This window comes from Prenolepis imparis, unplaced genomic scaffold, assembly GCF_030444845.1.
Source record: "Prenolepis imparis isolate NDT839.2.m4 unplaced genomic scaffold, iyPreImpa1.0 SCAF_9, whole genome shotgun sequence".
Taxonomy (NCBI): Eukaryota; Metazoa; Arthropoda; class Insecta; order Hymenoptera; family Formicidae; genus Prenolepis; species Prenolepis imparis.
The window spans coordinates 13,280,546-13,296,528 of NW_028141167.1; the positions used below are offsets into that span (position 1 = coordinate 13,280,546).

A 15,983-nucleotide genomic window follows, 5' to 3' on the forward strand; every position below is an offset into this window, starting at 1 on the left:
TCTAATTTTGTTTCGGTCCGAATCCCTGATATATATGTATATGCATACTGTCATCGCGCTTTCTTTGCGACTTTGCGTCAAATATCAATTTTATCTTTACAAGTATCTACCCTAATGCTCTCCTTATTGCCGGTCGTTACGTTATTGAAGAAATGCCGACAAACATCGTATGTTATCAAAATGTTATCGAGCACTATTTAATTTCATACTAATCGCTATCAATCATCACTTATCTGCGGACAAACGAGATCTGCGAGGAAAAGATATAATTTTCTTATCTATTTTTTAAAAATAATTTTATAATTGATATGAGACCATTTTTTCATTTTCAGTTAATTATGAAAAGAGACGATATGAAATAATCTTCAAGTTCACTAATGCGCCCCGAATTATATCATTAGACAGTTGATAATATAAATGTCACCGTGTGATAAGAGCAGTTTTTTAGTTTGTTTAGCCTTCAATATTCGAGAAACAAATATTGAATAATATTATATATATATATATATATATATATATATATAATATATTTTATTATATATTAATATATTATATATAATAATTTATATATAATATATTATAATATAATAATATATTATAATATAATAATAAGAGATAGGATAAGAGGGAGAACAGGAGATTCGACAGAAAATTCTCACCCGAAATTGTCGTTTGTCAACTATTTTCTGACGATTTTCTGTGCGTTTACGTCAGGAACACTTTATTTTACATATTTACACCTGTTTCTCGAGATTGCACTTTCCGCGTTGGTCTATCCTTCTCCTTTTTCATCATCTTCTTCTTCTTTTCTCTCTCTATCACGCATACATGTTACACGCACGCATGCACTTACACTTTTTCGCTTTCTTCTTCGAATCGAATAGAAGTTGCAATAAATTAGAAAAAGAACGTCGTCGACTATATCTGTTTAATTAAACGTGTTTAATTAATCGAACAATTCTCCGAAAAAACGGAATAACAGTTTGCTCCTCTCGATCGATCTATCGAATTACCCTTTAACCAGTAGCACCTCTTTCTCCGTTGTTTTTTTTTATTTTTGTCAATATCGTTCCATCGTATATATCATATATGCATCGAATATCAAGAATTCTCGTTTCATCGAAACTCTTAAAATAACACACTTCGCTGATCATCTTCAACATCTCGAGAATCTTGATTTTAATGAATCGATACAAGACACGCACACAAACAAACATACACTCTTTCTCTCTCTTGATATATAGAATATCCTTAAATTGCGCCTTTTTACGTAATTTACAGACATCCTGTGGCACCCTCGAATTTTTGCTACGATTTTGATATCTTATTATGTCACATAGTAATTTCGTTGGAGATGTTTTGCCCCTCTGGCGCAGGAAAATTATATAAATCTTCTTCGATTTACCAGTTAAAGGGTTGCAATAAAAACTCCCCACGTCTCCGCTTTACTACAAACGCGAATAATTAATTAATTGAGAGATCATAAAAATAACGAAGCTTAGATTTTTACATTTATGTCCTTCTCTATGTGTGATGTGTGAATATACGTATTGTAGACACGGATGCTTCGATCCTTGGATCTCTTCAGTTGCTGAAATATTTTATTGTATACAAATTTTCTTAAAAATCTGTGACGTTGTGTATTTTAGGATTTTAAAAATTAATATTAGTTCTAAAGATTGCGTGAGAGGAGATTATATAAAACGTATCGAGGACTTGAAGATTAAAATACGATCGTGGATTAGAAAATTAAGAATATCATTAAAGATAAAATAATAATGCGAGAAAAAAAATATTCTACGTAAAAATTGAAGAGTCTAAGGAATTAAAAGTCTTTGGGCGAAGAATCCAAGAATATAAGCATTCAATATTCAGATTATTGGATCCTTGAATCCTTATATCCTAATATATATGTATCATATGTATATATGTATGCATGTACGTATGTGTTTATATATGTATTAGGATGTCTTTTACTTGCCTATAAATCATGTAACAAATGTATTATACGTGTACATGTGTGTGTGTGTATATATATGTATATATATATATATATGTGTGTTCTTCTCTTTTATCTTTTCCTTTCTTTTTTACATCATATAAACTCGAAATATTATTCCGTATATCCTCTTATTGATCATTTACGTATAGTTTAATGCCAACGTTAATCTTAAACATCGACATATACAAATCACTGAACGCGAAGCACAATTAAGGGACACCCTAATACGTGTTTGTGTGTATTTGTGTGTACATGTGTAAATATATATATATATTTTTTTTTTTTTGGAAGTGGAATGTTCGCATTATTGAGGTATATCTACGTTCAAGCGTTCGAATATTGTCCGTTCCTCGAGAAAGAACTTATAGAAAATACGCTCCATATGATCCGGGAGCCAGTTGCCGTTTCTAATTTTTATTTTTTTTTACGCTTTTACTAATTGTAAAACGCATGTATATTCAGATCGCACCACCCTTCGAGAAGACGAAGAATACCTTGAGCGAATAGTGCCTTTCTTCCTTCCTCTTCTTCTCTCTCTCCCGCCTTTTTCCTTTATTTTTCTCTTTTCGGCATATCTCGAAGAATCGTGCTTTCTGCTATCGTTGTTTCGAAATGTGCGAATCCGAAATGAGATAAACAGTCCTAAACGTCACTGAAGCGAAACTAAGATTGAACAAATCGTATATGAAAAATGAAAGATTATTATCGCAGTAATTATGATAATAGGAATTCATTAAAAGAGATATTATCGCCATTTATATTATTAAAATGTTCCCTTATTTTTGGATATTTTCGTGATATTTTTTAATTGTTGGTTCGTTATATATATATAATATATATTATATATATGTATATATATCATTCATCGTTTTTTCGTTAGTTTGAAGAGATTTATATTCTTGCGTCGCGCATTTTAACTTCAGCGACGTCACGGACAGAGAAATCTCTTCACGATGAGACAAACATGTAAGGAATGTTTTAACGAGCAAAAAGCGATATTTCAATAGCAACATAGATCGTCGCAGTTTTTCAAGAACAGATCCGTTAGAAAGTCAACTCGTGAATTATTTTAGATCTTGAATATTTGTTATTATTTATTATATGAAATCCTTGAGCCTTGAAATCCTTGGATTCTTGGACCCCTTAAATTTTTTGAGATCCTTGGACTCTTTAGATCCACGGATTTAGCGGTCATTCGTTCATCTGGCGCTCGAAGCGAGGTTTTTTTTCAACGATTAACCGCATATTTTAATTGGGCCATCCATCGGAGTGTACTGCGTGTCCCAAAAAGAGGGATTAGTGCTTTTGTCTCAAAAGTAAGAGTTCTCCCCAATCCGTCTCTGTAAGATAAAGATGTGAATCACGAAATTAAAGAATTCAAGAATTACATATCCAGTTTCCTAAGTCTGCGATCTCCCTTCTTCTTTGTTGGATCTGGAGATCGGGACCCAGGTAGCAAGCGTACGTCATTAAACGTCAAAAATGACGTCATTTTGACGTCTAATGATGTCAGTTTGCTACTTGGCGAATTAAGTTTCACAACTGAAAGAGGTGAGAAACTAAGCGAGTGTAAATTTTCATAAAGTTGAACCTAGTTGATCCCTTCTGGTTGACATCTCCTATCGAGACACCCGGTACAACTTTGCGAGTCGCGGCAGCCGCTGGCTGTTCGTTCCTTCATACGATGATCATTCGTATCCGAAGTCATATAGTCCAAACCTGCACTTTCTCCGCGACAACACACCAACTGGCATGGTCGTAGTACGACGAGATGATATGCAGATTTTCGACATACTTGTTGATCAGCTGATCGAGTTCGCCCTCGCGAAAGACGTGGTAGTACTGATGATAAGTGATGGAGCCGCCGCCGCGATCCGAGGAGAGCGATTCCTGGGACGAGGCGTTGCTGATGGTGTCGGTGGTCCTGCTTGTTGTAACCAGACATTCCGCGGCGTCTCGCCTCTTCGTCTCGCTCGACATCTCGTCCAACGATCGACCGCGTTCCTGCAATCTTCGTCGCTCCACCGAACACCGACGGTTGCCCTCCGCGTTGTTCGGATTCGACACTAGCGATACGGTGCTGCCGGTGAACAGCCTCGCCGTCGATTCCGCTTGGCTACCGTCGCTCAGGCTCATCGTGGTGTTCTCCATCATGGAGTCACCCACGTCGCTCGAGTCTATCGACAGCCCGCCCTGAGAAGAACGCCACTTCTCGGCCGTCCTTGGGCTACCCTCGCACTCGAACTCACCCGTCTTCGACACCATCACAAAGTCCAACATGTCGTCCGAATTACTGCGCAACAGCGGCGAAGTGCTGGCGGAGCGATGTCGCTGTTGGTCGACATTAGTTGGCCGTTTAGGTTCCGTTCCGGATTGGAAGTTAAACGCGCTTTCGGAATTAAGCTCTAGATCCTCGGGATTGATAAAGGATTTTTTCGTATCGTTCGTGAAATTACTATTGGACACGGGATTGACTGTTGTCACGAGGTCGAATTTAGTCTTCGACTTCTGTCCGGATGCGAGGTCGAGTCTGAACGGTTCGTCATATTTGGAAATAAATCTAGCTTCGGGCTTGGCTTCTGGCTTAATCTTATACTTGGAATCGCATTTAAATTTATGGTCGAATTTGGACTCGAATACGGCGGCGTGGTCCTCGCGGAGGGACTTGGACTTTGATGTCAATTTGGATTGGATCACATTGGCGAACTTGTCGCGTCCACTCGTCCTATCGTACGCTTTGTTCACGATCCACGAGGTCTCCTTGGGCACTTTATTGGATCCGTTCCAGGCCGTGGCATCCGATTCCGCGTCCAACTTATTGTCCAACGACGACGACGAAGTTCTCGACGTCTGGCACAAGAGATCGAACGACGAGTTCTGGCAGTACCGACTGATGTCTCGCATGAGATCGCTGCTCGATTCGTCGGCGTAGCCACCCAGATCCACCGAGGCGGATTTACGATCCTGCTTCAAGTATGCTCGCGTTCGCACGCTCGACTGCGACCAGACGCCATTGTTGCTGTTCCGTTGTTGCGCAGCCTGCGAGAATTGTTCTACTTGGGTGTTGCGTTGAATCGCCTTCTCTACAGCATCCTCCAGCGAGCTCGCCACGTTTGCGGCGGCCTTGAGGAGCTTCATAGATTGCGAGGATATGGATTTTCCGCTTTCCAGAAGTATGCGCGACGTGGAGCGGATCGCGTCGGTTTCGAAATTACCTTGGACAGAGTCACGCGTCAGGTCGGTTTCCGCAAACGGCGCGTCGTCTTCGAAATCCGCGGGCGAAGGATGATCCAGAGATGTATCCTCGAGCGACGCTGTGGTTCCCATACTCAACGATTCGTCATCCCGTGTAATTTCGGGTTCCTTCTTCGTTACGTCGTCTCCGCTCGACTTGGAAACTCCTTCGCTTGTCTGCGCGTTGTTCTTCTTCTCTTCAGCTTCCCTCCTCGCGATGTACCTCTCATCCGATGTGACGCTGATCACCGAACCGACCGATTCCGGAGACGAGACGCCGCTGGAATCGCTGTCCAGATCGTCGGTCTCCGGATTGAACAGCTCCAGAGATAGTAAACGCGGTAGAATCCTCGTGACGGGCTCCAGACGACCCGAGACCGCCGTGGAGGCGCGTCTGACCAGGGGAAACGACGGTCTGGCGCGAGTCGCAAAACCCGGCTTTGCTATGAGCAACTCCTTGATTTGATTCAACCTGGCTTTTCGGTTGTCGTCCTCGTTTATGATCGGCTCGCGACCAGCCGTCTTGGTGACGTCATTGAAGGCACGTAGCAGCGGCGCGGTATCCGGTTCCGCGTCAGGTTCCGCTGGTTCCGGCATCAGACGGAGTTCTCTTGGCGGCTGCAAGGTGCTACCGGACGTTTCCTGGCAGGTGACGGTCGGTGCACTAGGATTAATTGCGTCGTCGAGATGCGCATTCGTGTTTGTATTCGTATCTGTGACAGTCGATTGCTGCTTCAGCAACGACGACATATCGATCAGCTTGAATCTAGACGACTGACCACTGTCCGGTGGCTGTTTGACACGTGGCGATGGTGGTGCCGACGTCGTGCCGAGTTGTAACGCTGCTGGTCGCGGTGCGGAAGGTACCTCGCTGACCGACGAGGATGCCGAGGATACCGGGACGTCTTGCTTCGGCACGAAGATCACCGACGCGAAACTGTCCTCGGAGTCCACGCTGGTGTCACTCTGCAGACTGCTGTCCTTGGATGAATCCGAGCCGTCCTCGCGTGAGAGACGACGCTCGACGACCTCGATGCTACGTTTCACCAATGCAACTGATTGTACCTTATTGTCCGCCGACTTCGGCATCGTCGTTGCTTCCGCCGTCGCGGTGGACACCGATTCGCTCTCGCAGGATTTCCAACCCTGTAGCATCCGGACAAATCCGTTCTTAATGGACATACTGGAGACCTTTTCAATGTTCGTGGTGGAACGCTTGATCTTGCTGGTGAGTCCGTTCTTCAGCAATTGGAAGCGCCGGCTGGCGCTCACTGGACTGATCGACTCCTTGAGCGCCTCAAACGTTCGCCACTTACAGATTAGCTCCTCGTTCAGTGACGCCTGCTTCATGATATTCCGGCGTACTCGCTCCTTCTCCTCCAGTCGTTCCGCCGACATCAGTTCCTCGTTCATCGAGTTCTGCTTCAACGGTACGTTGCGCTTGCGCAACGGTTGGCAGGAGAAGTCCGGAAGGTCCTTGATCAGATTTTCAATGGCAGTGTCTTCGGGATTCTCCAAACCGGTCTCCTCCACGCACGATTTCTGTTTCACTAATCGCGGTTTTGAACCGCTCGACGATGACGAGACCGATCGCTCGTCCAGGATCAGCTCCGAAGTGGAGCAAAAACCCGGGATGCTCGATCGGGAACGCACCAAATCGAGTCGTTCGATCTCTAAGATGTCACCTAGGCTCTTGGATTTTATGTTCAACGTATCCGTGGAACGCTTGTTTGTCATCGTCAACGTATGCGTAGTCTCCACGCGACGTAGTTCGATTGGCAGCTCGTCCACGTCGGTCATCTCATCGGGATCGTAGTGTCGTCGGCTCTTGGTGCCGCTTTGCCAACTTCCGGGGAACCATGCACGACTGCCGCCTCCGCGTCTACTTCTCGCTAATTTCTAAAAAAAATATGCAAATCACAAGTGAATACATATAATAATGGATTATTTAAATGATACAATAAATAAATAATAGAATATTTAAATTAATATATTTATAATGAAAATATATATATATGTATATATAATATATAAAAAAATATATATTTATATATTTAGAAAATAATTTAAATGATACAAAGATTACAATCTTGAAAGTGATGAATTCAATTACTCTCAAATAAAGAAATTTAATTGAATAACCCTCGACATTTAACCTTTTAACACATATTAAACGAATAAAGTTTTTCCCAATTTTCCAAAATACATTTTCAATCAATCTTTTCCAATCGTTCCAATCTTTTCCAAACGCTTAAAATATTGCGTTTATATAACAGAAATGGATCTCTTTTATTTTGGTTACCTGTAACGCTCGCCGGAAACAACTGTAACAAGTCTCATTCGGGCTAGAGAGACTGCTAGTGGATGGTGACAAACTGAATATCGGATCGATCCAATAACTCTTGCTTTTACATTTTTGTTGACTATTTCTGGAACAAGAAATCATGACAGCTGTGACCTACATGCTACGCTGGCCTCGAACAAAACATAGAAATTGAACTCAAAATAAGAACATAATTATTTCTGCATTATAATACATCATCATAATTTATTAAATAATTACGCGACTTTTGCATATGTAAGAAAAATTCACCTTTTGGAGGATGATGGATATTTCTGTGCGGTGTCATCATCTCGCTTCTCGTTACCGTCCGATGCACCAGAATGTTTTGTTCCATCCGATGATGCTCCGCTCATGCAATACGACTTGGGCCAAGGTATTAAAACATCTTGCGATTCGAACTGCGAATAAATAATAATAGAACAGTTCAATCGATCCAAATGGCTATGAAAAAAATATTTTTGACAATTATCAGCTGATTTCTGTCAAAAAATATTAATCGAGTTTAAATAAACTTTATATTATTTTTTTAAAAGTATCATTCTTTTTAATATAAAATCGAAGAATAGCGCGCGCTTGGATTGTTCTAGTAATAATAAAAAAATTAAGTCTTTTACCTTTCTGTGCTTTTGTTCCATAGCCCAAACGGATATGACGAGTCGACCTCCTATCCTGAGAATCCGCGCCAGCTCCTTTAATGCGTGTACCCTCCTCTCCGTGGTGGCAAAATGGTGCACCACGGCGATCGACAGCACCGCATCGAAGCTCTCTTCTCGAAATGGTAGTGCCAAATTATCGCAGATCAGGACCTTGATGACAAATGAGAGGCATTTAGAGAGATATCGTATTAATCTGCGGAATTAATTTGACTCGCGCAAAAAATATGTAACTTCGAGACACCAATTAGTAAAGTTTTAATAATTAAAGATAAGAAGCTTCCAGTTGGATATATAATATATATATATATATACATACCTCGTTTTCCTTCTCGCGTGCGATGTCTGTGAAGCGCTTACATCGGTCCACCCCTATCTTGAAGATGCTGTGATTTACGCTGAGATATTTGCCGTTGCCGCAACCTAAAGAATACAAACATGACGTTGCGTCTAGGCAAACACATAGATGTAACATAACATTAATCCTTCTGTCAATGCATAATTCTTCACCTTTTTCATCAATTTATGGGTATCAACTGCGTGTTTTCGACACATTGCACCGCGACATTTTTTTTTAGCAGCTATCAAGCATCCAACATTTCTTTCTTATTATATTTTAGGACGTTTCCGAATACAAAGGTCTTTTGTATTTTATTTCGAGTGGAGAAAAGTTCCAATACATTTTTAACATTTAAAGTCGCTTTGGATACCCGGGTACTCGTTCATTGACAGAAGGATTTAAAAGTGCAAAGTCCGTTAATTATGCAATCCGCGCGACAGATCTTTACGAGAAGAATTGCTTACAGACAGATATGTTCAGAATTACGATTGATGAAAATTATTTATTGTTAGGCAAAAAAAAAAAAATTTTTTCTCATCTACGTTTCTTTAGGGATGACATAGAGAGATTTATTAAAAATAAAAATCTCGAATTGAGATTTATTTAATATCTTGGTACCGAGAAAAATTTATGCTCTGTGGACTAATCAAAAATTAATTCTTCCTTGAAACTGATGCACTACCATCCACATCTGGTTCTTACTAACTTAAAATTCAAAAAGGAATAATAAAGGACATTTATAAAAAATATTTTCGACTGACCGATGTCGCAGACGAGAGCACCAGGTTCGAGTTCCTGAAGAAACTGATATACTCGTGGCCAGTGTTTACTTTGCGTGGTCTTCTCGGCACATTGCTCGTATACTTCGTGGACGTAGGCTTGCTCTAGGGCCACCGAGCGAGCTGCATGCTCTCCGTCGCTCTCAGACATCCCTCTCGCTAAGCTGATTCACTCTCGTCCACATGTGCGCTCACACGATGCTGCACAGAAATTGTTATCACCCTAAATCGAAAAATCGAAATCGATACGTCAGCTTCCAGGATCGAGCAAGCATCAAAGTAAAGCCATTTTAAATTGATTAAATCGAGAAAGAGAGAGAGAAGGATTCGCCAGAGAAGGATATCGAGATATTTACGAAGATATACGGATCTTGCTTCAATCGCAGATTGCGATAAAAACGTATAGCCTGTTGCGTCAAGACGGTCGAACAAACTCGACTCGGACTATCACGTGTCCTACATCACTCGACACATCGCCCTTTGTTCACAGACCGATCTCGCAGGGCGGCAGACAGCCGCAATAGAACAACTCCTGCAACAGTCTGAGTATCAGCTTCTCGGGGCTCAGTTTCTCCGCGTTCTCCGTCTTCTTCTTCGCGCGATCCGTGCGATATCGCAAACGGGGCATCGTGTAAGCGCGACACCATCGCAGGAAATCCCCGGTATCCTCCGTACGGATGAACGTCACGATCGCCCAGAGCGTACAGAGGTTCCGCGACTTCTTCTTCGTCTGCAGATAGAGTTGGCAAACATCCAGAAACGTCATGAGATCGACGACACTCCTTGCCATTTGGAGAACGCTTTGAAGGGATGCTCGAAGGGGACGCTTTTATACGAGACAATCCTGAGAAATCCAATCGGTCCAATCTGGTCTGGTTCTTTCAAGGAGAAAATCGCGAGATCGTGGTCTTTGGACGACCGATCTTCGAGGTGACAGATCCCTCAGGCGAGCGTCACCGAGCGGGAAATCCGCCTGATGTTCTCCACTCGCGCCACCGCCACCCTCGCATTGTGCGCTGCAGCGAACGCCACAGGGAGGCAAGTGGACCGAGATTCAAAGAGTAGCAGCGTACCCACCCCCTCCCTCCCTCTCTACAAACCTCTCTACAACCCTCCTGCACCCTCCCACCACCCCTTATCACCGCATTCCGTCGTATAGTTTCTCCGCTCCTACCGCGTGCGCGCGAACGGACGAAAAGGGCCGCGGGCATACCTGCTTGTATGCATCGTCAGGTTCTGTCTCGCGGCTCTGATAGCGCCTATACACGCGCGGCTGCGCAGTAAATTTATTCGATATCCCCCTTTTCGCGTGTGTGTTATAACTAACTGGGTTAGCCCCTCTCTCTCTTTCTCTCTCTTTCACGCGCGCGATGCACTAGTTTAACTAATTTAAGGATGCTACGAGAGATGCCTCGTGCGCGACGGCTAATGTCAACCGTCGTCACTCAACGCAAACGAACGGACGGACGGACAGACGGACAGACGGATGGACGGATGGATGGACGAGCGGATGGACGGATGGATGCACGTCGACGTAATATTGATGTGCGCAGCGCTAGCGAGGGATGCAGCGGTGCAGTGGTGATGATGCACGAGATGCAACTATGAAATCTCTAAGAAAACAAGGAAAGTCCAGTGTCCAAAGTGTCAACTTTAGGTTTATCCTCCTCAGCTGAACTACACTAGTTGAACTAGTTCAGACTCTATCTTTTTACTCCACATTGGAAGGGAAGAGAGAAACTCTGAACTAGTGCAGCCAGTTCAGCTAAAAAGAATAGACCTAAAAGTGTCAACTTTTGGTCTGTTCTCTTCAGCTGAACTAGTTGCACTAGTTCAGAGCCTATCTTTTTACTCCACATTGGAAGGGAAGAGATAAACTAGTGCAGCCAGTTCAGCTAGAAAGAATAGATCTAAAAGTGTCAACTTTAGGTCTGTTCTCTTCAGCTGAGAGTCTATCTTTTTTACTCCACATTTTGGAAAGAAAGAGAACTAGTGCAACTAATTCAGCTATAAAGAACAGACTTATCATTAAGATCTTTCAGATATTGAAATTCTTCTTTCTTCTTTTTTTCAATTTTTTTGTCTTTGGTCTTTGAAGACCAGATTTTTGAAACGTTCGCACTTAAAGACAACATAGTGGAAATGTAATTTACATCACGTATCTATTGCATCATATCGTTGCTTTTCAGTCGATTGAATTATCGTCAGGCTATTATGCGCCTATGTCGAGGACAAAGAGATATATCGTTCTATATATGTTACTAATGACAACGATATTTATAAATAGAATGCGAAATGTATCCCACGCGAAGGCTTACGTCACGGAACATCGCCTGTCTGTTCGGAACAAGTGAAAAAAAAGGACTGATCAAGGCCCTTCGACGTTGATTGGCGACAAAAATTAAACTTTCCATTACTTAAAAAAAAAAAAAAAAAAAAAAAAAAGAGGACAGGGATTTCCATTCAATGTACAAATTTAATGTCAAAGATACCGCGATGCACCCCAAGTTGTACCTGCATAAGAGGTTCGCGCGCGATGATGAACACTCGCTCATCATCTCTGCGTTCTTTCGCGACGCGACGAGAAACGGAGAACCACTGTCAGCCACGACTGTATACTACTACGTAACGGGTGAGTTGTAAGTGTGTGTGGTGGTCTCGACAGCGTGGGTGGTACGTGGAGCAACGGCAATGTGCCAACCCGTGTGAGAGAGAGAGAGGCAGCCATGAATGAAAGTGCCGCGTATCGATTTATCTGCGCCGCCCTACATACGAAATATGATAAATAGAGAGTGCGCTTATATATGTATATATATATATATATGTCGATTCGCGATGACATTTTAATCGTTTCAATCCGTATCGTGTCTATCCTCTCCTCTTTTTTCCTCTCCTCGTTTCGATTTTAATTAACCTCGATTACGCGCGTTAATTATGCGAAGCAAATAATTATATCCTATATAATAAGGTATTTGACGTAACGCGGATAATGATATGACGTTGATATGACGATGATAACGATGTTAAATCAGGATTACTCGATACGGAATACAATGATGAGAAAGAGTATAAAAAAAGACTTTATGATTCATAACACCAAGTAAATAGGTAATGGAATTAATTGTGAGAATCAGGTAGAAATTTAAAAAAATAGATGAAGAAAATCATGTGTGTATGTATATATATATAATAATTATATAATGTGCATTCTATCAAATCTATTAATTAAATTCTATAATTAAAATTCCGTGTGCGTTCTTCTTCAATTTCTACACCCGAATTTGCGACATTATGTAACTCGATGTGGAAAATAATAATTTTTTAGATTGCAAGATCTGTCGAGTTGCGGGACGAAAAATTTCGACAATCCGACATGGAATTTCGCGATCCGCGAATAACCGCGAATTATCGACTCTCGTGTGACTGTGTAAGACAGCAGTAAACGCGTCACCGTTCAAAACGATTCCCGATGTGGCGCCATTATTCATTCATGCGAGCTGCCTCTACATCAATGACTGAGGCGAGAGAGCGAGAAAGAAAGAGAGAAAGAGAGACGTTCGAGTTATCACGCTCACCAAAGCTCGAACGATACGGAAGAACCTCGGGGAAGCGGAAGGACTTGGAAGATCATCATTCACGTCAAACTTCACCTTAAAACGGCGAACAACCAGATGATCCGAGTCATCAGCAATCAAAAAAACGAACGCGTTATCGATCGCGATGCTACCTCGCACCAATATCGATAACGTCCTCTAACACCTGTCAAAACGATGAAAACCGCCTCTCCTTTATCTCTCGAATAACGCGTAATCGCTCCAAAAGACACTATTTGGCTCGGGGCCGGCCGCCATATCGGCGCGGATTCGTCAGCTCGCGGGGAGACAGACACACGAACACCCATCAGGATCGGGACCACTAGGGTCTACCTAGATCTACGAAGGAAACGAAAAGCCTTTAGAGACCTTTAGAGACTCACCTGGGTCATGAGAGACGCGGAATCTTCATGCTCGCTTCGGTCGTGGCGGCAAGAGGGTGCAGCAGCGCGTTGACAGCTACGTCGGAAGCAGAAGCGGAGGCGGAGGCGACGTCGACTGGTTCTTGTGCTAGTCCTGATCGCGCGGAATCAGCGTCGCGCGAATGTTTGCGTCTCATCGCGTCGAACGAAGGATTTTCCTCTCTTCACATTTCTTCCCTCTTCTCGGTCTTCTTCCTCACTCTTTCTTCCGCCACCCTCTCCCTCCCCCCCAACCTTCCCTCGTCGTCTGTCTACCTGTCTCTCGCTCTCGAGGGATACTCGCGTGACGAAAGGGTGTGTTACGCGCGCACGAGAAACGCGGAGGCGCGTTTCGTGCTCGAGGAATCGAGCTGACCGACCGACCTTCTGACAATGGCTGCGACTTCTCTGGGGGTTGAAGGGAGCAAGCGCGAGGCGACGCGAGGCGACGCGACGCGGGCGTCGCTGTGACGCATTAGCAGCAGAGTGCGAGGGAGGAAAGGGCGGAAGAGAGAAAAGAGAGTGGGTGTAGAGAGATACAGGATGTCTCATTTCGAGTAATATATAGCTTCGAAGCTGTATATTGGTGATCTCGCAAGAATGTGTTCAAATGAAAATCGAATCATTTCGAGAAGAATCTGATGTCAAAGATGGCTTTTTTATAGATCCAGGTCAACTTAGTTTATGGTTTCCCCTCAATGGAACCATATACTTTTGAATATATTAATAGAACACGTGTAGTATTAAAATAGTATGGTATATATATGTATATAGAGAGCTTCTTATAAAATGATGTTCAAAAGAAGGTCCTTCAACCGGGATGTAAAGATTTATTCCATTCTCAAATTATCTTTCAATCTTTTCAAGCATTTCACTGGACTTTCATTGTTGACATACTTTTGTAGGCATTCTGCTTCGAGTCATTTAAAGTAATAGGTTCTTTTCATTATAGAAAACTTCTTTTTTTTTTAAATTACCCGCAAAAAGTAATCTAATGATATCGTCTAAAAAAATAGTTCAATGATATTTCCACCGATAGAAACTCGACATGAAACTAGCCCGTTCAATCCAACGATTGGAAAACTTTTCAATACTGCTCAAAGTTATACTAATGAACATCGTCGTATTGAAACCACCTTCTTTGTTGCAGCTTCTAGAAGCAATTTGTTACAGATAAAATCCTCGTATATGCATTGCCAGTATGTTAAAAAAATAGACTGATGATAATAGCACGTTAAAGAATTATCGGAATAAAAATTAAAACAATAATATGTTGTAAACAATATGTTATAATGCCTTATCTGCGATTAATATTTTTTGACAGAAATCAGCTGATAACTGTCAAAAATATTAATCGAGTTTAAGGAATTATAACATATTATTATTTTGAAAATTAATTAGCAAATTAACTCTTTAATCAGCTGATTTCTGTCAAAAAATATTAATAAAAAAAATAAAAATAAATATTATTTTTCACTTGTATTTTTTCTTTAAATTCTCCTTGATAAAAAAATCAAAATCACATAAATAAAAATATAGATTCGAGTAATATTTTATGCTGATAGAATCGATGATCAACAGTCAGTCGGTGAACAAAATCATCGTCATTCAACGCTGGATACAAACACATAAGATATGTTGATCCATTAAATAAAGCTAATATAGAAGATTCTCAGCTGCTGTTGCTGTAACTGCAATACTTTGCAAGTTTGATAATGATCGATTGACATTTCTAGAAAAGTTTCACGCATCTCAAAATGATAAATGACAAGTATATGATCGGGATATCTGGGTCTTTTACAGTTAGTTTCTTATGCCGTTTTTCTTCTGTAGTTTCTATAATTACTCTTCCAATATTAAAATTATGTCAACATTGTCTTAAAGTGTCATCTGTCACTTGTCTCAAATCTATCATTTTTAATAATTTTACAAGAATAAACTATGCCAAATTTATTCGCCCGATAAGAAAATCTTGATCATACAAAAGCTATACAACATTATGTCTATTTACAAACATTCGTACGAGTAAATGTTGAAAATTACAAATATCTCTTACGCTAATGATTTTTCGACACAAATAAACTGATACTTTTTTTACAGCAAAAAAAGAACAGTATATTTTGATGCATTCAAAAGTATATAACTCCATTTAAAAATAAATTGACCTTTATCAACACCTTCAATCTACAAAAAAAACCATTGACATCAAATTATGCTCCCCTCTTCATGTAATTTTCGTTTGAAATATTTTTCGACATCATCAATAATTTCACAGATATTCGCGTGTATTTGAAATGGAACACCCTGTACATGTTTCTCATGTCAATTGCGAGTAGATACTGAGGGTGGGTAGGTAGGTATATATATAGAAATGTACGAGAAATGTGTGCTTTGACATCTATAGTGAATTTATAATAGCCTCTGTAGAGTGTCTCCGCGATACGTTTGATATCCCTTCGCGTCCTCGTGACGCGTTTACGAACGTCAGAGGGAAGATTAGAAACAGCGAATGTAAAGAGAGACGTTTCGCTCTGGCACGTGTGGCAATTTATACAGGATATTTGATCCGATATTTCTTGTGAAAAAAACTAAAATAAAATATGTACGATGATATCAACGGCATTAAAACCATTAATC

At 41.3% G+C, this 15,983-nt stretch overlaps 1 protein-coding gene across 2 annotated transcripts; it reads right to left on the reverse strand.

Annotated features, from left to right (window-relative positions):
• Positions 1–665: 665 nt before the first annotated feature.
• On the reverse strand, positions 666–14,551 carry Fid (class I SAM-dependent methyltransferase fire dancer). 2 transcript variants are annotated; one of them, XM_083045607.1, is made up of 7 exons: positions 13,329–14,551; positions 9,335–9,553; positions 8,553–8,656; positions 8,195–8,386; positions 7,830–7,978; positions 7,539–7,665; positions 666–7,135 (listed from the first exon to the last, which is right to left on the reverse strand). In XM_083045607.1, the coding sequence occupies exons 2-7, from the start codon at positions 9,501–9,503 to the stop codon at positions 3,707–3,709; spliced, it is 4,170 nt and encodes a 1,389-aa protein (XP_082901733.1). In that variant the 5' UTR covers positions 9,504–9,553; positions 13,329–14,551; the 3' UTR covers positions 666–3,706. The 2 variants fall into 2 exon arrangements, with proteins under 2 accessions (XP_082901733.1, XP_082901734.1); XM_083045608.1 differs by having other exon boundaries at positions 9,335–9,575.
• Positions 14,552–15,983: the final 1,432 nt, after the last annotated feature.